Below are 22,704 nucleotides of genomic sequence, written 5' to 3'. Positions count from 1 at the left end.
GCTGGTGTGCTCTCCCCTGGCACACTCCCCGTAGGGTATGGCTCCTCACTTGCCTGACCGGTCAGTGTATAGACGCGGTCTGGGTGACAGGAGAACACATGCCCTGTGTTTAGCACCTTAACCTTCACTTCTGCATTCTTTTTGCTAATTACCCGACATGGCCCCACAAACTTGGGTGCCAACTTACCTTCTGCCTGAGCGTGCATCTGCTTCACGAATACCCTATCACCTTCATTGATCACCTTTGCTTGGACCTTGTTCCGCGCATTATAATATGCCTCTGCTACCTCTGTCGACTTTCTTAAATGTAGTTTCACCAAGTCAAATGCCTTGGTTGCTCGCCTACAGACAACACTTTTGAAGTCTAACGCATAGCATGGCTGTTGCTTGCTTGTGAACGTCGTGAACGGAAGTCGGGGATCGAACCCATGCAACAAAAAATGCGGGGTTTCTCCCACCGACCTATTGAACGCCGTGTTGAGCGCCGACTCCACCATCGACAAACTCTGATCCCATGCAAGCACATCATCAGCAGCCAAATGCCGCAGAATACTGATTACTTCAGCATTGTGTCTTTCAACCAAACCATTCGCCGATGGTCGATATGCCAGCACTGGAGTATGTTTGAATTGATACACACTCGCGATGCTTTGAAATACTTGATTGATAAACTCTGACCCTTGGTCTGACACAACTTGTTGAGGAGCCCCAAACCTGGTTAACACACTTTCCACCATGGCCTGGGTCACATCCTCTGCCGACTTAGAACGGAGTGCACTCACCACAGTGAACCGTGCGAGTGCATCCACTGCTACAAATATGTACCTCGCCCCTGAATGAGCTTGTGGTAGCGGCCCAATGAGATCTATGTGTACTCTCTCGAAGGGAGTACTCACCTCCGCCCCCAACCTATGTGCCTTGTACCTCAGACAACTGTCACAAGAGGCTACATAGACCTTGATATCTTTACCCATGGATGGCCAATAGAACCTTTGACGTGCCCTCTGCAACGTCTTGGACTCCCCTCCATGGCCTGCTGCTGGGATGTTAGGACACAGATACATTGCAGTCCTCTGGAACTCCGGTGTCAAGACTGCCTGGTATACTGGTTCATACCGTATACCCGAAACCCTACCAAGATGATACAACACCTCATCTTCAACCACAAACTCATCCACTGGGGCTGGAAGTGACTTCCTCAACTCCGCACGCTGACCCCTCAAAAACTTCCTTACCTCCCCTTCAGGGGGTAACCTTCCTGACTCCGTATCAACTCCCTCACATTCCACGACACATCTTCCTCCCCCCTTTCACTCACCACTGCTACATTGTGACACCTTGACAACGCGTCAGCGACACATTGCTTTTCCTTGGTACATGTTCAAAGTTTGTAATGTTAAACTCTGAGAGCGAGGTAACCCACCGTGCCAGCCGCTGACAAGGCTCCTTGGACTCGAACACATACTTAAGGGGTTTGTGATCGCTTCTGAGCCAAATTTCATGTCCAAGCAAGATGTACCGGTTCCGTTGTAATATGAATGTGATCGCTAGCGCTTCCCTCTCAATCGTACTATAGTTCCTCTCTGCAGGACATAGTACTCGTGAACAAAATGCAATGGGACGCTCCCGTCCTCGCTCATCCACCTGAGCTACCACACCACCTATCGCTGCGCCAGAAGCATCCGCATACACCAGAAATGGTTTGCTAAAATCTGGGTGCGCCAAGATACTGCGAGAGCTGACAGCAGCCCTCAGTACCTGGAACGCCTGCTGTTGTTCCTTCCCCCACACGAACTCTGCAAGTCCACTGATCTGATGTAATGGTCTTGCAAGTTTTGAAAAATCTTTAATAAATCGCCGATAATAGCTAACCAACCCCAGGAAAGATCTGCACTCTTTCTTGTTCTGTGGAACTGGTAACTCTTGAATATCCCTGGTTTTATCTGGCAATGGACTGATACCCATCCGGCCCACTGTATGACCCAGGAATGTTACCGATTCTCCAAAAAAAAACTGCATTTTTCGAAATTCACTTTGAGGTTGTGTGACCTCAGCCTTAGCAAGAGTTTCCTCAAATTATGCATGTGCTCCTCTAATGACTTTCCCAGCACGATTACGTCATCGAGGTACAGCAACGCTGTGGGACCTATCAACCCCGATAATACACTCATCATTAGCCTACTGAACACAGCAGGTGCTGACTTCAACCCGAAAGGAAGTCGTTTATATTGCCAGAGCTCGTTGGAAGTGGTTTATATTGCCAGAGCTCGTTGGAAGTGGTTTATATTGCCAGAGGTCGTTGGAAGTGGTTTATATTGCCAGAGGTCGTTGGAAGTTGTTTATATTGCCAGAGGTCGTTGGAAGTGGTTTATATTGCCAGAGCTCGTTGGAAGTGGTTTATATTGCCAGAGCTCGTTGGAAGTGGTTTATATTGCCAGAGCTCGTTGGAAGTGGTTTATATTGCCAGAGGTCGTTGGAAGTGGTTTATATTGCCAGAGGTCGTTGGAAGTGGTTTATATTGCCAGAGGTCGTTGGAAGTGGTTTATATTGCCAGAGCTCGTTGGAAGTGGTTTATATTGCCAGAGGTCGTTGGAAGTGGTTTATATTGCCAGAGCTCGTTGGAAGTGGTTTATATTGCCAGAGCTCGTTGGAAGTGGTTTATATTGCCAGAGCTCGTTGGAAGTGGTTTATATTGCCAGAGCTCGTTGGAAGTGGTTTATATTGCCAGAGCTCGTTGGAAGTGGTTTATATTGCCAGAGGTCGTTGTTGCACGCACTAAACGCTGTGATTTCCCTCGACTCTTCCTCCAGCGGTATCTGGTGATACCCACTGAGTAGGTCTAATGTGGTAAAATATTGTGTACCCTTCAAGTGTGTCAATGTGTCCTGTATGTTTGGTAATGGGTATGCTTCGTCTTTCGTCAGCTTGTTTATTCTGCGGAAATCTACGCATAACCTCACTCCCCCATTCTTTTTCCTGACTACTACGAGAGGGCTGTGCCACGGTGAACTGGATGGTTCAATGATATCATGATCCCTTAGCTGGCTTATCTCCTCTTTCACCTCCCTCTGGTGTGCCACTGGTATGCTATATGCTCTCGTATATAAGGGATGTGCGCCCTCTACGTCAATCCTATGTGCTCCTTGAGTAATGCACCCCGGGGGTTCCCCTCTCAACGCAAAAACATCCGGGAACTCCCTTACTAAGCCCCTTAAGGCTTCCTTAACCTCCCTTTCCATGGACATCCTATCCACTATTCCCATTAATTTATCCATTCTATCCTCGTCGCCCTCACTCTGACTTACTGACATGGCTGCAATAATCTCCTCCACAGGGTGCGCCCACGCTACCTGTGCATGCTTACTCAAGGTGACTGGCCACCGAGAGGGATTAAAAACCCTCAACCGAATTACCCCTTCATTTATGTCTTCAATAGTCTCCATTATCACCAACCCTGCTGGATTATCCAATGGCTCAATTTGCACAACGTCTAATCCCTTGGCTTTACATGCCATTTTAATCACTAAGGATGCTTCTCCCGGAATGGTGACATCCCTGGGTACCGTGACTGCCCACTGTATATTCTGGTCCCCAGCCGAGTTACCACTACTGCTACTCCTTCTCTACTACTCACCTTGTTAACGTCTACCGCTTGACCCCCACATACCAATTTATTCCCCCTTGCGCTGAACGCTATGGTACATGAGTATTTTTCGAGGAAATCAATTCCCAGGATAATGTTGGTATGTTTCAGCCCTATATCCTGTATTACTACAAAACTATGTTTAAACCATCTATCTTCTAGCTGGAAATCCACAGTTGTCTCTCCCAACACCCGCAACGCATTATCCCCCACCGCCGTTAATCTCCTGTTGTTAGGTATCAGCCTGACGTCTGCTCCTAACACGCTACGACTCATGATGGACACGGAAGCACCGGTGTCCACCAAGGCTGTATAGATAGTGCCCTTTAACCGTAAATGCACCTTTATGGGATGACCCGACCCGACGGTACACAACCACTGTCCCCCACCCCCTACTGTACACACTGGGTAATTAGGCGGAACAAAAAGCTTACACTGCCAGGCCAAGTGACCACCGTCACCACACAGCTTACACACTTTTGTCTGCTTAGGTCGTTCTGGCTCGTGTTTACCTGCAGTGTACCCCGTTCCCCGGGGATACCCTCTACCGGTACCCTGGTTCTGGTGGTACATTCCTGTTGCTCCCTGAGCAGGCGTGTATCGTGGTGGAGCAGGAGTGAACCTGCCTCCACGTGCCCCTTGATTATAGCCTCCTCGCTGCCCGCGAGTACTCTGATGGGGTCCCCGCGACACCCCACTCGTATTGTGTCCCTGGAACACCCTTGGCTCCCAGCCCTTATTATTGTTACGTCGAGGAGCACCTCGCCCCTTGCCCTTGGAATGTGTGACCCCCGCCGCGGGTCCATCCTCCACTGGCTGAGCTACTGGGGCCCAGAGCTGAACCTGTCTCTCTTGCGTGTCTGCAAGATTTGCCTCTTCCTTAGGGGACACTTCCTTGAAAATGTCATCCTCTGTCAGTTTATGTGTCGGGCTATTCTCCGCCCAAAACACTGCATGTTTCACCGCTTCCTTAAAAGACTTAGCTTCCCTGCAGTGTAACGCACTTTCCCGCGGTAATGCACCAAAAAAAACACTCCGTTGCATAGAATCTCTTACTACCCCCGTGAACTGCGTTTCCGTCCGCTCAATCACATCACCCAAGAGTCTTATTCTATGGCCAAACGCCCTTAATTGTTCCCCTGGTTCTCGTTTAAGTGCAGCTAACTGAGCCTTTAGTTCTACTGCATCGTGCTGCACATCGTAATGATCTATCAGCTCCTGCTTAAACTCGCTATAACTATTTATCTCTCTAATTTCCGCCGAGTTGAGCAGGGTCTTTGCTTCCCCTTTCACCTTGGAATATGCCAATGCAATCTTTGCCTGATCCGACCATGACCCCACACTAGTCGCCTTCTCTAGAGCAAAGAAAAATGTTCTAATATCCGTCAGTAACTGACCTTTCGAATCCCGTTTGGCGCCCCAAAACGTGGGTATGTCTCCATATACCTTAGGTCCTGCGTTAGTCGTCTCATGCGTGCTCAACACATTTTTCAACCACTGTGCAACCTGCCCAATTGTCTCTGACGCTGCCGCCTGCGCCGTAAGCAACGCCGCCGTGTTATCACCACTCTCACCCTGACCGACATTACTCGTGGCCTGGCCACTGGCGCCCCTATTACTACCCGTACCCGTCATGGCTACTCGCCCCTTATGTGCTCGTGTATGAACCAGCTTGACGCTTTGCCGTACAGTAACCTTACTTGGCCTTATTCCCTTAATCTCACTAGAATCACTTATAATTTTAAGCCACCATTAACAACGTCACTTATCAGTTCCCCACACTACTGTTTCCACCTCTTATTGGACTTTTCCCTGCCGCACAACGTGGCCACTCCACCTGGCCACACACCCCACTATGGCCACTCACTGGCCCACACACCTTCCCTTCCGCACCCCAATATCCACCGTCCTGAACACAACCCGACGTCTACCAATTCCCGAACATTCCCTCACCAACAAAACCAGTAACACACTTCCTTCATCTCTCAAAGTGTTCCAAAACCTGTTTGCGCTGCCACCAAATATGTTGTGACGCTGAACCCCGGTTCATTCCGAACACAGCGATTACACAACACATAACACCTTGCCTCAGCAACCGTTACTACCACCGGGTACTCCTACATACACCCAACCCGTTCTCGCAAATTTAATAAGTCAATATTGACTTATTAACTACGTGCATAGGTGATATACTAAACATAATAGATACCCTTAAAAAGATTCATAGAAAACACCAACCTTACCTAACCTTGTTAGTATCTTAAGATAAGCATCTTATTGCTTCGTAATTACAATTATTACTTAACCTATAACTATTATAGGTTAGGTAATAATTGTAATTACGAAGCAATAAGATGCTTATCTTAAGACATTAACAAGGTTAGGTAAGGTCGGTGTTTTCTATGAATCTTTTTAAGGGTATCTATTATGTTAAGTATATCACCTATGCACATATTTAATAAGTCAATATTGACTTATTAAATTTGCGAGAACGGGTTGATACACCAGACCCTTGAGGCGTTCCACTAGGTTTGTACTGGAACACAATGAATGAACATATGGAAGGTATTTAAAGGCCGTCGGGTTTTGTCATTTAATTACCAAGAATAGACTCTGACAAATAATAACATATTAACATACTCTATTAGGTCAATACACTTCCAATACCCATAGACCACTTGACCTCCGCGATCACCACCCACACTCGTAACTTCCGCCTAAGTCCCTAATACGGAATGATTACTACAACGCTCCACACCCGGTTAGTCTTTCATTCAATACTCACATACTGCAGACTTAACTTGGTCACTAAGATCACATCAGGTTCTCGCATAGCTGTCTGCTGCACTTTGCTACTGCCGCAAACGGAGATCCAGAGGACTTCTCAGTTCAACTCCGACAATCAGACTGACTTTAGCCAACCATATCTTGAGGTTATCTTGAGATGATTTCGGGGCTTTAGTGTCCCCGCGGCCCGGTCCTCGACCAGGCCTCCACCCCCAGGAAGCAGCCCGTGACAGCTGACTGACACCCAGGTACCTATTTTACTGCTAGGTAACAGGGGCATAGGGTGAAAGAAACTCTGCCCATTGTTTCTCGCCGGCGCCTGGATCGAACCCAGGACCACAGGATCACAAGTCCAGCGTGCTGTCCGCTCGGCCGACCGGCTCCCTCGCTCGGCCGACCGGCTCCCGACCATGGCCTCAAACATTTCACTACGCCTCTCAAGGAAGGTAAAATCCGATTAACCTTATCCCTAGAGCGGTAACCTTGATCCTTGAAGCCTGACGAAGAATAATTCCTCTTTCCAGGAATTATTAATTTGGCTAAACAGCTTCGGTCATAATCCATTGACCTTTCTTAGATATGTGATCCATAGTCTGTCTACTTAACATGTACTTCCAATCATCATTCGTTAAGTGTTGTAGTAATGATCCTCTAGCTAATAATTCCTACTAACTTGTGGATTACAACACAGGTATCGAATTTGGGATGTTTGGGATATTTTGAAAACTGCAAAGGGGTTTGGTCAAAATGTGACCCTCCGCCGCTTTCAGCAATTGGCGTACCCCTTGCCAACAGGTGTCTAGGGGTAAAGGGGAATAAAACACTGCATAACTTGGGGAAACAATGTATTTACGCTAAGGTTGACAAACATAACAATTAAATAATACAGATAATAGTCAGAAATATTCTTTAGCATGCAATAATATCAATAAAATCCTTATTGAGCAATGAGCAATCACACCAGCACATGAATTCTAATTTGGGAAAATACACAATCATCTAACTAGAGAATTAACCGAGTATTAGCTAAAATAACTATTACCAAGGACTTAACTTAAAACATGTCTCCTCTCGACCAAAGCTGCCAGCCTCTGCCCAAGCGTCGGATACCAGGGCTACCCGGATCTACCACAATATCAACTAAACATCTACATAAACTATTGTAGAAATTCTACTAACAAAATGTAGTACTAATATTCAAATCATTATTAATCATAAGAGTATATAATAATGTTACATTACTCAATATAATTTACTGGCAAACAATAATAAGAATTAGTCAAGGTTGAACTATACTCACTCGCTTGACATCAAGTTCCCACACTGGCCACATCCAAATATGGTCAACCCCCCACACGGAGAAACAAACATGAAAATACTTGCAAAAGCCTCATACAATATAATGCAACTCAGGCACACAACAGCATGCTACAATATATAACATACAAGAATCTAATATCATCCAACTGGATACTATAATAATTATAGAACAAGACAATAGTAATATAAGCATCAAGAGTAATGTTAGAATCCTAGTAAGATTCGTAACAGCAGGACTCGGGGTCGAAGGTGTCACTTACTCGACAGGCAGCATAACGGAGGCAAAAACATTGAGCGTTGCCCTAAGACAAGGGGACAGAGCAACCCTCAAACTCTCAAAAAGTGAGTGGGGACCCAGGGGTCGCATCCATTGGACCCCTTTCACCCCTACAGGGCTTCTCAGGGCCCTAAGACAGGTTTTGTTAAGGGTAAGCCCAGCCAGGGTACTGCTAACTGGCACCCAAGCCTACCAAACAAATTTCTAAAACTGAACCCCCGGGACGTGTCTACTCACGGGGGCCAAGCAGGGGGAACCACCGAGCCCAGGAGGTCAGGGTCCTAATATAACAGGGGGTAGGGGAACAAAAGCAGGCCCCCCCCGCACTAGTTACAAAAGCCGGCCCCCCCCCCCCCACTAGGTACAAAAGCCGGCCACCCCCTCCCCCCAACTAGGTACAAAAAAAATGAAAAGAAAAACCCTGCAAGAGGACAACGGTACCCAGAAGGAACAGAGCCGGCCACTGTAATAAGTGAAAACTAGCTGCGCAGTACCCTGTGCTCCTACCAGTGCAAAAACTACCAGTTACCCCCAAGGTAAAAAGCGAGGAGGAAACCCCCCAACACTCCCAGGGCGGTCAATTACCGAGCAGCAAAAGACCAACAGAGGTAGTTCCCAAGGTGCCTTGTGGAAGACAACCCCAGTCCCCAAGGGCTGGGGCAGTCAGCACTCAGTACAGGGCACTCAGCACTCAGTACAGGGCACTCTGGGAAGGGAACCCTAAGCACATGCAGCCCGAGTACCTGTGAATATTAGATTATTACTCCCAGCTCACACGCCACTGTAAGAGCAGTACTGAACACAAGGCATAGCACAACAGAGAGAATTTGGAGCTGGAGCCACACGACTGAGCCTTATCACATCAGCCGAGAACTGGGGTGTGGATCGCTGGCATGAGGGGTCTGGGGCTCCCCCTTCCCCCTCCCGGGGGATAAGGGGGGGGGGGGGGGGAGCTGCACAGACAAGTGACACGGCACATGTGACATCATGCTCGTTTTCATTTGGGTAGTTGAGTCCACTCGTTAGTTTCAGTAGTGGTTTTAACCAGAAGAGGGGCTTGTTTTGAGGCGCTTGCCTTTCTGGGTGCCTGGCCTGGTCAATGGCAGACATAGAATGCTCCAAATCACATGTGCAGTTCTATAGGTCATTGTTCCTCGTGCCTCATTGAGGGGGCCAGGATCTGGCTCGTGGTCCCTGGTAGGCCTAAAACTTCATTCACACTGATGCCAAAGTGTAATAATACTGTATACATATCTGCCTGGATAGCTCTGGGGAGCCTCCGGGCTCTCACCTAGAAAATGACGTTTCATTACATTCAAAGCTGGTTTTTTATTGTTTTGTGTGATGGAACTAAAAAGGAGTTCCCAGAAACCTTGGCAAGATGAGAAGGCTCAACTGTATCTACACTCGAATTGAAAGGGACAACCCTCGTAGCTGAAGGAAGGGATATCCCAAAGAAAAACCCCAACCCTAAACCTGCTACTGGGCCAGGGGCAGGGGAAAAGAAGGGCAAACCCCCTGCCCAAAGGAGAAATAAGGAAAAGGAGGTATGGACAAAATCACCGCCTATTCCATGAGACAAGCATCATTTGCTAGCCCCGGACCTCAAACCGGGGACACAACCTTGACTGCTGCAATCCAGGAACTAAAGACACCAGCAGTTGCTGCCAGAAGCCCCTCCAAAATTGGCAGAGTAGAGCAACTTGAAGGGAGCATCCCCTTCATGACTCAGGGCCAAAGGTGTCACAGACTCAACAGGTAGCAGTGGAGGCAGACAAACTGAACATTGCCACAAAGCATGGATGGTGCGCAACCCAAAAATTTGCTCGAAGTGAGAGCAGGGATGGTGGGTGGATCACAAGGACCACCAAACCCATAGGGGTTTTCCAGGGCTTGCAGGGTGAATGTTCCCTGCAGGTATGCCCAGGCACTGTTATCGCCATGGTGGTAACTCCTATATAATTGTATAGGTTTCCCCTATTAACACCCAATACCACCAGAAAGAGTAAGAGAGAAACCAAAAAGGGGAACATCCATGCCTAGACACTAGGTAAACCTAATAAGTCAGGAATGGCACAAATAAACCCCCCTTAGAGGAATGAGGGCACAATGAAAAATAAAGGCCATAAAAGGACCGAATTACCAATTAAGTACCACTAACTCTCAAGATACCCGACCGTGGAACACAGGAGAATAGCAGACCAAACCAGGTATGGTAATCTGGAAGGCCTACCTCAGTGCGCCCCACCAGCATATAAACACACTCGACCCAAGGAGAGACTGACAATCCAAGACAATAAGCTTACCTTCAGGGCGAGAGCCACCACAAGCATGGAGACCCCTTTAAGGAGTGAACCCTGACAACGCAAGGACAGCACTTAATGAGCGCACATGGAAGGTAGCCCTGGGCACATGCAGCTCCAAGAACACTAAACTCCTGGCTCACGTTGCACAACCATACACAGAAAAAGCCTCGAGGGCAAAACACCACTGAGCTGAAACCAAGACCAGAGTCAGAACAATGAGAGAGGAACTAGGCACATACATATCAGCATTAGAACTGAGGGTGGAGCAGTTGGCTGACACCTGACTGCCTCCCTCCTTCCCCCAAATGTTGAGGGAGGTGGGGGCAAATGAGCTAGCTCAAGTTTCATGAATTTTCAATTGTTTGTTTACATTGTTGTTCATTTGGTGGTTTTGAGGCTGTGGTCTATTTTGTTGCATTGACTTTCTGGGTGCCTTGCTTTGGTGGTGGCAAAAAAAATAAGTTGACAAATTTTTTTCATAACTGCCTTTGCTCCCTGCACCTGTGAGGTGGGTCAGGTTCTGTCAATACGAACTCCACAACTGATGGCACCTTGTAGTTTGGTACTATATCAGTATAGTAGCTTCAGGGAGCCACTAGGGGCTTTCCCCAGAAAAAAATAGGTTGTGGAATTAATAAGACTCAAATAGTAGTTATATCATCTAAGACTAGCCGGTGTGGAACTGTTCCAGGTCTAAAACAGACTTACTTGTTCATCCACACCTTAATCTCTGAACCATTTAGGTTTAAGGTGTTCCACTCAATACAATAATTTAGTGATGTTTGCAATGCTGGACAGTTCTTAGAATTATGATACTGAGGATATAACAGTTAATGTGTTTCTTTTTTCTCCTGTGCAGGAACGCAATGTGGAAGTGTTATTCTGCTACGAGGCCTATGATGTAGTAGTTCTCATGCAGCTACGGGAATTCACTAACAGGAAAATTGTTTCTGTAGAGAAGGAAAAGCGTCAGCATAAAGAAGCAGTTGATTACGAAGGAAGTAAGAAACTTAACAACTTTTGTATAACTTTTCTAACTGGCTGCTAAGAAGACAGAAAAAACATTATGTTCATGAGTTTTTATTCATTCTTTGGTGAAAATTTAAAAAAATTTCTGATATTACTGCTAATTCCCTTCCTCTTTTAATTTGTATATTAATGTGAAATAACTGGTGTCCCATAATTTTCTGTTCTCGTAAGTTTCCAATTGTCTACATTCATCTACAATCTGGATTAATTAAAATTCCATAATGCCCATTGAATCTTTGCACACAAGTGCATTCAAATCATTAATTTGATTTTTAATACTGCTTTTGTTATTGTATTTTCTGTGAGGGAAATTGTCAGCTCTCTGGAGCTATCACACTGAATAAGTGCCATACTACTAGGTGTCATCAGTTGCAGAGTTCTGTTGGCCTTCTGTGGACTATGAGAAAAAAGTCCACTACGGGCTCACCATAGCCCGTGCTACTTGGAACTTTTTGTTCCAAGGAGAGAATCTTATACAACAAAACAACTATGAGCCAGATCCTGCCCCCCCCCCTCAGAGAGGAGCAGGGAGGAATGGCCTGTGAACACTTTAAATAAATGTAAAGTTTATCATCTTTTCCACCATCCAAGGGAAGGCTCCTAGCAAGATAAGCAAATCAAAACAGACTACCGCATGGTTAAAACGAAACCGTAGCCTAAAATTTCCCAAACGAACTCCCCCACAATGAAAACAAAATTTTGTGAAACTAGCGCCCCCCCCCCCCCTCCCCCATCACTAGTCTGCCCCCCCCTCCCCCATCACTAGTCTGCCCCCCCCTCCCCCATCACTAGTCTGCCCCCCCCCTCCCCCATCACTAGTCTGCCCCCCCCTCCCCCATCACTAGTCTGCCCCCCCCTTCCCCATCACTAGTCTGCCCCCCCCCTTCCCCATCACTAGTCTGCCCCCCCCCCACCTGCCTGAGTCAGCCAGGTCGTGCAGAGTCTAGTTCTATACTGATGTCCGGGCCTGGTAGTCACTTTGCTCTGGCATCCCGTTTTCTTTGGTGTTTTTGCTTTTGAGGCGGTGTGTTCCTATAGGGATGTGTGCGTGAGCCAGGAGTTTAGTGTACTGGAACTGCATGTGCTCAGGGTTTCCTTCCCTGTGCGCTCTGTATGTACTAGCCTTGCATGGTGAAGGTTATCTTTCCCTGGGGGCATTCAGTCAACACTCCTTTCAGGGGGGCTTCCTCACTTGTGGTGGTCCTCGCCCTTAAGGTAAACCTTTAATCTGTGTTATTAAATAAATTAAATATATTAAAACCTTTAATAAGTAAATCTGTGTCTTTGTTTTTCCTTGGTTTGGGAGTGTTTTGGTTGGTGGGGAGCATTGTGGTCTGTGTGACCAGGGGAGCATTGTGGTCTGTGTGACCAGTTATTTTGTTAAAACAAGCTGTGCCGAAGCTTCTCCCAGGCTACTCATACTCCTACTGGGGGGGGGGAGGTATTTTCATACTCATGCATGGTATTTTTATGCAGGAGTGGGATATTTCATACCTGTACGTTTTTAGACTTGGGTTCGACTCCCTCTCAATTTTGCTTTCGGGGTTCCTTTGGGTTTCCCTGGGGGTAGGCATCTTTCTGGAGGTTTCTGTCCTCATGTCTTCCCCTTTGGAGGAGCATGAGCTTCTGTTGTGTGGCCCAGTTTTTTCCTTGGCTTTGGCCCTGGCCTGTTTTGAGTTCAGGTCCTTCTTATCCTATTTGGTACAGTCCAAGGTTTTTCGGTCGTTCTGTCTAGCTGACACCCCATTGTTTTTCTCACTTTTCTTGGCGCGGCTTTGCCGATCCCTGCATACTGGAGTGGCGTGGACTAGTGGAATGTGTTCTAGGTTTTAAAGGGTCTCGACTTTGAGCCCCTTGATGCCTATCTTTGGCTCCGCCCTTTCTCACAAAGGTTAGTGAGCTGCAGCTTCATGTTATTTCCCTCGCTGTTGGCATTGTTTGTGGTGGATTACCTTCGGGCCTGTCGGCACTTGGGTTCTGTCGCAGGCTTGCTGAGCCTCCTTGAGCTCCTTCCAGATTGGCTCTCAGAGAATGTCCGGGTGCTCTGCTCTGGCCAGGAAGAGAGCTATGCACATGAGTTGGTCGAGGTAGGCCATAGGTGGAGTCTGAGGCCGGGTTGCATGTGCCACCTGGGGTGGCCTCATCTGCAATGGGTCGACGCCGTACTTGCTTCCAACCACACGAGGGTTTCTATAGGCCATTGCTCCCCATGCCTGGCCCCCTCTCTGAGGGGGCCAGGTTCTGCCTCGTGATCCCCGGTAGGCCCACAGAACTCCATACACATGACTGATGCCAAAGGCTGACTTTAGCATATCAGCCTAGTAAGCTCCGGGGAGCCTCCAGGTCTCACCCAGAAAATGGCGTTTCATTACATTCAACTTTGGTTTTTTATTGCATATAACATATAAATTGTGTCCATTTTTTTACAGTGTCAGCTGAGAGTAGTCTTCGTCGTTCCCAAGCAACTGAATTGATGGACTGGCTAAAAACTGTGTTGGCTGGACGATGTTGGGGAGTGAAGGCTACTTCTCGTCTGGAGTCGCATCCATGTGTCATCACTGTGGAAGAGATGGGTGCAGCAAGACACTTCGTACACACTCAATTTACACAGTACCCGAAGACACCAGATACTCACTTTTGCAGCCACAGTTGGAAATTAATCCAAGGTATGAATTTTTGTTTTGGCCTGTAATAGAGAGGGAACATAGACTTCCTTGACCCTCAGCTCTCTCTCTCTGACTTGGTCCTCTCTCATTCCTGTTAATCCACTCCATATTTCCTGTATTACAAGTGATGTGGAAAGCATGGGGGATTTTGTTTATATTGCAGAATGGTGACTGATAGGGGCTAGTGCGTGATGCTTTCCTACTAATCCAGACCCACTCAAATGCACCTGCTATATTTAGATCAACAACACTGCTGATCTATGATTCATCCAGCGTCTAATGTCACTTAGTGGAGAGATTTAGCAAGAGGTCAGCAGCAGATCAACTTTTTCTAAATACCATGTTGGCGATCACGGCAAACAATGATGGTCAAAAAAATTTCATTTACGCAAACTGGCCGCACACTGAATGACAGACTTAAAGAACACAAGAGAAGTGTTAAGTCTGCAGACACTAACAATGCTCTCTTCTGCCATGTGAGGGATTCTAATCATCCCATTGATTGGTCTTCCTACAAAATAATCTTTCCTGCCTCTACTCTACACAGACGCCGTCTTGTAGAATCGGCTCTGATACACAATGTACTCAACATGAACTTGAGTCCTGGCTTTGTTGCTGTGGACTCTTCCCTTTCACAGTATATACTCAAATGCTCTAATCTTTCTAACAAACGTGACTTAACATAAGCTTACCCCCTTCCATTTATCTTTCTTTCTCTTTCCTTTTCTTTCTCTCTTCTCACCTTTTTCTGTTCATTGTCTTCTCCTACGCTCCCTTGCTATCCTCTTCTTATTCTTACTATCTCTTTCTCTTTCGGTGGTTATAATAGGAGCTGCCTCGTATGGGCCAATATTCCTTCTGCAGTTCTCATTATTACTACTATCCCCTACACCTTACTTTCCTCCTCAGCTCTCTCTTGCCTATTTATTGCCTGTCTCTACCTCATCACAATCGACTTGAGAATGGTCCAGGACGGACCGAAACGTCGTCGTCCCTTCAACTTCTAGTGTGTGGTCTGGTCAACATACTTCAGCCACGTTATTGTGACTCCTCGCCTGCATCTGACACTGTCACTACAGTGTGTTGAATGTATTTAAACGTTGCAATAATGAATAATGAGAGTAATTATTATATGGATGGCGTAATAACAGGGGAGCAGTAGCGCCTCTGGTGGTCCGATGCTTAACTGTATTAGAGGTTGACAGTTTAGATATTATGGTGAAGTAAGGGTGAGTGGCGCGTCTGGGAGTCCCACTTCTTAACGTGTGGCTCAGTTGTCGACCAGCCGCCGCCTGGCAAGGGTCACGTTGATTACCAGTGAAAAAAAATAAATGTGTTACAGATATCATTAATCAATCATAATATAGGAAGGATTGTTCGGGGTGTGTACTTCATGTTGTTATTCGTTATTATTTTGTATATTTTATGTATTTAGACAAAATATAGAGGTGATTGTCAGGTGGCAGCCATAGGTGTACCCGCTAGTTAAGTCATTAGGGCGCTTGTGGTGGCCTTAATAGCCATGCCAGTAGCTAGCCAGCAATCTTAAGGTTATCTTGAGATGATTTCGGGGCTTAGCGTCCCCCACGGCCCTGTCCTCGACCAGGCCTTCTTTTTCTTACACATCCCCAGGAAGCAGCCCATAGCAGCTGTCTAACTCCCAGGTACTTATTTACTGATAGGTAAACAGGGTCATCAGGGTGAAAGAAAGTGCCCATTTGTTTCAGCCTCCACCGGGGATCGAACCCGGAACCTCAGGATTACGAATCCGAAGCGCTGTCCACTCGGCTGTCAGGCCCCTTAAAACAACCTAAAGAGAAATCTTCGACATATTTTGATGAAAATCTGAATGAAACTAGAAATTTTGGCCACAGATTGTGTGAAGGTGGTGGTGGTGGTGGGGGGGGGGGATTAGGGGGGTGCAGGTTAGTACGATGAGCATGATTCAGAATGATGGAAGGAGAAGGGCTCCTATGATGAATTGACCTAAGGGCCACCATCTACAGTGGCCTCGACGGGGACAGGACGGCGGCACCTTGTCAAAGGTCAGCCTTCCTACTCCCTCCCCCCTTATTTTATTGAGGATTTGTCTTATGTATATTGTGAACAAGAGGAATGACTCGGCATTTACGACTTGAGTGGTTGAGCGGGTTCATGGGTTAATAATCCTATGGGGGAAACAACACATCTATTTTCTGTGTTACATTGTGGCTTGTTGAGCTTGAAGCTGTTGTCCAGCCTGTCTGTGTCAAATATGACATTTTAGAGAAGTGGTCTGTATTAATGACCTCCAACTTGGTCAGTATTACAAACGCCTCGGCTGTTATTTATTTATTTATATAACTACAAGTTATATTGGGTTTCTGATCAACCCGGCCTCTTAAAATTAACGTCACCTTTGGCTGGTATGCGCGGCGCTATGGCCAAATTTGGACGTTATTTGAAATGAAATAGACTCACAAAAGTGACGCACTGTTCCGTTTTCTGTTTGAGTCGTCCGGCTTACTCTGCAAGCTTAGAAGAGGATTCTTTCCATTAACATTTTTCATAACGTTTTGAAACTTTATGAGAATTTCCTGCCCACCTAACCTATCAGAGGACCCTTAACTTATTGTTGTTGAAAAAAAACATCCCAAATTTATTTTCATTTTGTTTTCATTTTCAAATTAGGTCCATATTCGCCATACGGGTAAACGGCCAAAAGCGACGCTATTTTTAAGAGGACAGGTGACAAGGAGTACATAGCCCTATGTGTTTACATTCTTGTAAAGCCACTAGTACGCATAGCACTTCGGGCAGGTCCTTAATCTAACAGATAATATTAAATAGGTAATTTCTAGGAAAATTTATAGGCTAATCTATCAAAATCTATAACAATTTAAACATTTATAGTGTTAGTCCTTCAAAGATTCGAGGTAGTGACAGTTGAACAAGTTCTGGCATGATTGTTGTTGCTGTCTTGAACTTTCTCCAAAGCGGAAAATCATTTATGTGTTTTTGAAGTGAGGTTTCCATATTAGGACACAGTAGGCCAGATGGGGCCACAAGAGACTCGTACAGTTCAATATTTAATGTTGTTCATTTAAGTCAATGATTCCTTTAACTATTCTTAAGGATTCTTTTCATATTATCTGTGAGTCCCAGATGTTTAATGGCTGGTACATCATAACTCCTAGGTAATATTGACTTAAATTTACCAGAGGGCCACCATTTGTCCATAGTGCCCTCTACGGCAACAGGAAGCCGGCGGTTTGTCAAAGGTTCCCCTACGGTTCCTGAGGAGTTTGTCTATCTGTATTTTGAGCGCGCAAACTGCTGCATTATGACATTAAAGGTAGTTTGATAATATGTACACGGTGTCTTGTAGCTAAGGTAAAGGTGGCATATAATGTTTAGCAACAAGTCGCCCTAGATTGTTTAGTGTTAACGACTAGGGCGATGGAGTGGTCATATCAGGATAGCAATTGTGCAGATAAATGGGGAAGATAATTGCAGACGAGGAGTCACAATAACGGGGGCTGAAATATGTTGACGAAACCACACACTAGAAAGTGAAGGGACGACTAGATAATTGTTTATCTAATAGATGGAAGATGTTAATTGTTTGCATCTTGTTTACTCTGCGATGTAAAATGAATTCACCTTTAAATGGCCATTTTTAACAATGTAATCACTAGGCTTCTAACGTTAGTTTAGTGCTCAGAGACCATATAAAGTACTTGAGGTGTTTTAAACATGTTGTTTATATAATTTAGGCCAATAGACAGCTAAATAAATTAATAGTACACAGTACTTTTAACTAAGGTTAGCTAAAGGTTTGTTTTAGTGGAAGACCCTAATAAGGTAATGTGTTTCTATGTAACTTCACATAGAAAGTGAAGTTACAGTGAGAGGTTGTGTTAACCGGAGCTCCTGAGTGTTGTTATATTATCATTGCAATATGGAAGTTGTAGTTAAGGACCTGGTGACTCTAGTGGGAGCCCTGAGGACAGAGTTGGACTTTCTGCGGGAGGAGGTGCGTCAGCTGAAAGAACAACGAGAAGTAACGAAGGAGGAGACCAGCAGTAAAGGGACCTCGTCTTGGAGAGTTGTGAAAGACAGGGGCCTTAAGAAGACTTTGATAAAACCGCCTTCAAACGCCATAGCAACTTCTAATTCATTTGACGTTTTGGAGGACGAGTGCTGTGGAGAGACTGTGGATCGCGCAAAAGGGAAAGCAACGAAGAGAAAGGAAGCGCAGGCCCCTCAGAAAGTAAAGGAAGTACCTAAGCAAACATTAGTTGTGGGAGATTCCCAGATAAGGTATTTGGATAGAACGTTTTGTGCTAGAGATAGGGGGATCAGGTTAAGGGTTTGCTATCCCGGAGCTGGCATTGGTGATATTATAAACAACATGAATGATATTATGGCTGGTAATGGGAACAATCCCATTATTTGCATTAGCGTGGGAGGAAATGATGTTGGTCGAGTTAGGAGTGAGGAACTGATTCAGAGGTATAAAACAGCCATAGAGTTAGTTAGGAGCAAGGGAGGAATCCCGATCATATGTGGCATTCTTCCAAGAAAGGGAGTGGGAAATGAATGGATATCGAGGGCACTTGGTGTCAATTGCCGGCTGGAAAGATATTGCAAATCAAATGCAATATCTTTCATAGACAACTGGGAACACTTCTATGGAAGAAATGAAATGTATGCTCGTGATGGGGTGCATCTATCGAGAGCTGGGGTTGTTGCTGTTGCGAACTCGTTAGAAGAAGTGGTTAGAGGTGTTTGTTTGGGTTTAAACTGTTAGTAGATAGAGGTATGGGAATTGATTTGGAGGAAGGAGGTAATAAAAGTATGTGTTTGTGGGAGAAAGGAATTGGCAAAACGATCAGGGAAAGAGAAGGTCCGCAAAATAACAATTCACTTAGGGTATATTACACTAACAGTACAAGTCTAAGAAATAAAATTAACGAATTAAATGCTCTTGTCTGCACAGAAAAAATAGATATTATTGCACTTACCGAAACGTGGATGAATGTAGAAAATAGAGAACTATTAGCTGAATATCAAATATATGGATTTAAACTATTTCACACAGATAGATATATTAGACGAGGAGGTGGAGTAGCCATATATGTTAGGGACAATTTGAAATGTAGTCTCAAAGAGGGAATCAAAACAGAGCCACACACAGAAACTATTTGGATTGAATTAAACGAAAAAGCTAATAATATTATAATAGGAGTAATATATAGGCCACCAAATTTAGACAGAATGGAAGCAAAGCATCTATGGGATGAAATATCTAGAGCATCTAGATCTAACAGTATTTATGTCATGGGTGACTTTAATTTTAGCGGAATAAACTGGTTGAACAAAACAGGGAATAGTGAAGCAGAAGATTTTCTAGAATTAATTGACGATTGCTTTCTTACGCAACACATTAAGGAACCAACACGGGAAAATAATATTTTAGATTTAGTGTTAACTAACAGGGAAACGCAAATTAATGACATCGAAATAGGGAGTGAGCTAGGGAGCAGTGATCACAAAGAAATCAGATTTAGCATAGAATGGAATAGACCAGTAGGAGAAAATTCTGTTAAAGTGCCAGATTTTCGAAAAGCTGATTTTAATAGCCTAAGAAATTTTTTGGGTCAAATTGATTGGAAAGTCTTGGGTATGGGGTGTGGGCCGGTCTTGGAGCGAGACATGAACCCAGCGATAGGTGACTTAAATGGGGATTTCGATGTGGATTCAATATATAACTTATTTAAGAATATTCTAAACAAAGCACAGGAACGTAGTATACCATACAAATTGAATAGATCGAATACTAATGACCCAAAGTGGATAACAAAGAATTTGAAGAACCTTATAGGTAAAAAGAGAGCTTGGTACAAAAGAATTAAAAATGGGGAGGTCACTTTAGAACAGGAATTCGTACAACTGGTTAGAAAAGTTAAAAAAGAGATAAGGAAAGCAAAAAGAAACTATGAAGTTCGCATAGCAGGGCAAGCAAAGACAAATCCTAAAGGGTTTTTTCAGTTATATCGTACTAAGACTAGGGAAAGGATAGGTCCATTAAAAACTGAGACAGGTCAAATAACAGATAGTGATGAAGAGATGAGTAGTATTTTTAATAAATATTTTGTATCTGTATTTACTAAAGAGGAACTTAACAATATGCCTTCAGCCGAACAAGTCTATGTGGGTGGGGACGAGGACAGGTTGACGAGTTTAGCAGTTACCAGGGAGGATGTTCTTAAACAAATAGTAAAACTCAAACCAAACAAATCCCCAGGGCCGGATGAAGTGTTTGCCAGGGTGCTTAAAGAATGCAAAGAGGAGCTTTGTGACCCACTGTCAACCATATTTAATAAATCAATAGAGTCAGGCAGAGTGCCAGAGTTTTGGAAAGTTGCTAATGTGATACCAGTTTTTAAGAAAGGAGATAGATCACTTGCGTCTAACTATCGACCAATTAGCCTAACGTCTATTGTGGGAAAGTTACTCGAATCTATAATAGCAAATAAAATTCGTCTTCATCTTGAAAAACATAAATTAATAATTGAGTCGCAACATGGTTTTATAAATGGCCGTTCATGTTTAACAAATTTGTTATCTTTTTATTCTAGCATTGTTGAGGCAGTTGATAGTGGTAAGGATTGCGATGTTGTATACCTTGACTTTAGCAAAGCTTTTGATACAGTGCCACATGAAAGACTGATTAAAAAGATAGAGTCTCATGGTATTGGGGGTGCTATATTAAGCTGGATTAGGGCATGGCTATACCAAAGGAAACAGAGAGTTAGTATAAATGAAATCAAGTCAGAGTGGGAAAATGTTGTAAGTGGAGTGCCTCAAGGCTCTGTCCTGGGACCTCTGTTGTTTATAATATATATAAATGATTTAGATTCAGGTTTGAGTAGCAACATTTGCAAATTTGCCGATGATACGAAAATCGGTAGGGAAATTAATTCGGAGGAGGACTCACTATCACTTCAAGTTGATCTAGATAGGGTTTTGAAATGGTCAAAGGATTGGCAGATGCAGTTTAATGCTGATAAATGTAAAGTTCTGAGGTTAGGTAATGATGATAGAGTTACAAGATACGAGCTAGATGGTGTTGTGATTGCGAAGTCGGATTGCGAAAGGGATCTGGGAGTTATGATTAGTAAGAATTTAAAACAAAAGGATCAATGCATAAATGTTCGTAATAAGGCAAATCGGACACTTGGATTTATTAATCGCAGCGTTAGGAACAAGACACCTGGTGTGGTTCTCAAGCTATATCTTGCTCTAGTTAGGCCCCATTTAGATTATGCAGTTCAGTTTTGGTCGCCATATTATAGAATGGATATAAATTCACTTGAACGTGTCCAGCGTAGGATGACTAAGTTAATTCCCCAAATTAGAAATCTTTCATATGAAGAAAGATTAACAAAGCTTAAGTTGCATTCACTGGAAAGGCGAAGAGTTAGGGGTGACATGATAGAGGTTTACAAGTGGATGAATGGACATAACCGGGGGGATATTGGTAGGGTATTAAAAGTATCAACACAGGACAGAACACGAAACAATGGGTATAAATTGGATAAGTTTAAATTTAGGAAAGACTTGGGTAAATACTGGTTCAGTAACAGGGTTGTTGATTTGTGGAACCAATTGCCGCGTAACATTGTGGAGGTGGGGTCCCTGGATTGTTTCAAGCACGGGTTGGACAAGTATATGAGTGGGATTGGGTGGTTATAGAATAGGAGCTGCCTCGTATGGGCCAATAGGCCTTCTGCAGTTACCTTTGTTCTTATGTTCTTATGTTCTTATGTTCTTAACTTTAAAAGAACATTGATGCTTAACCATAGACTCATGAGTCGGAGACAAAAATGTATTCCGTTAGGCTATTGCAGTCTTATCAGTCTTGCCTACTCGCTATTGTTGATACAATCTGTAATTAATCTCCATTGCAATTTCACCTTTTCCAGTGATTGGTTCCAGTGTTCTTGAAATTCATAATTGTATTTTCCTACTCGATTGTATTTGAAATAAACTGTTTATACTTACCCTGGTGCTACATAGCCTTCCTGGTTTGGTGCATTCTTTTGATAATTACTTATGCTTGCCCTTAATATATGTAAAAAATATTTTTTCAGGAGTGTGACACGTGTGGACAAGTGTTGGATCAGAAGAGTCAAGGTAAAGTGCTTATTTAACAACTAGTTCTGGGGAGGAGCGGGTGGAACTAGATGGACGTAGAAAACTTCACATTCTTGTTACACTAACACTGGTTTGTGCCTCGGATGGGGTTTAGGATCCATTAAGTTCAGTAGAACTTCGGTTTCAACTCCTTTTGACCATGTCGTAGCTCAGTCGATTACGGCAGCGTCTGGGATGCTCTCGGATGCAGGTTTGAATCCTCGTCCCGGCCCTTGTGGATTTGTACACTCTTGTTAGCAGGCTGAGAGCTTTTCTTTCCCATAGATTTATTTATAGAAGAGTTAGCAATAAGTCGGCTGGGTTTATTAACGTATTGTTTTTAGGTCCCATTTAGATTATGCCGTTCAGTTTTGATCGCCATGCTAAAGAATGGACATAATTCACTAGAACACGTCAGTTAGGATGACAAAGTTAATCCCGTAAATTAGAAAGCTTCCGTATGAAGAGATGTTGGAAAAATCTTAACGTGACATG

The 22,704-nt window shown here is 44.5% G+C and overlaps 1 protein-coding gene across 2 annotated transcripts in view; it reads left to right on the top strand.

The window, feature by feature from the left end:
• LOC123773307 (heat shock protein 75 kDa, mitochondrial-like) overlaps window positions 1-22,476 on the top strand; it is a 47,188-nt gene extending 24,712 nt beyond the window's left edge. Inside the window, exons 3-5 of one of the 2 annotated variants that reach the window (XM_069300880.1) lie at window positions 11,193-11,334; window positions 13,798-14,028; window positions 22,167-22,476. In XM_069300880.1, coding sequence (XP_069156981.1) covers window positions 11,193-11,334; window positions 13,798-14,028; window positions 22,167-22,174 — 381 coding nt within the window. In that variant the 3' untranslated portion in view covers window positions 22,175-22,476. Of the gene's footprint in view, window positions 1-11,192; window positions 11,335-13,791; window positions 14,029-22,166 lie in introns of both variants that reach the window. The other variant, XM_069300879.1, reaches the window with a different exon arrangement.
• Window positions 22,477-22,704: the final 228 nt, after the last annotated feature.

Source organism: Procambarus clarkii, chromosome 44 (assembly GCF_040958095.1).
Source record: "Procambarus clarkii isolate CNS0578487 chromosome 44, FALCON_Pclarkii_2.0, whole genome shotgun sequence".
NCBI lineage: Eukaryota > Metazoa > Arthropoda > Malacostraca > Decapoda > Cambaridae > Procambarus > Procambarus clarkii.
The sequence above is the reverse complement of the archived record's forward strand: the minus strand, read 5'-3'. Positions and strand labels throughout refer to the sequence as shown.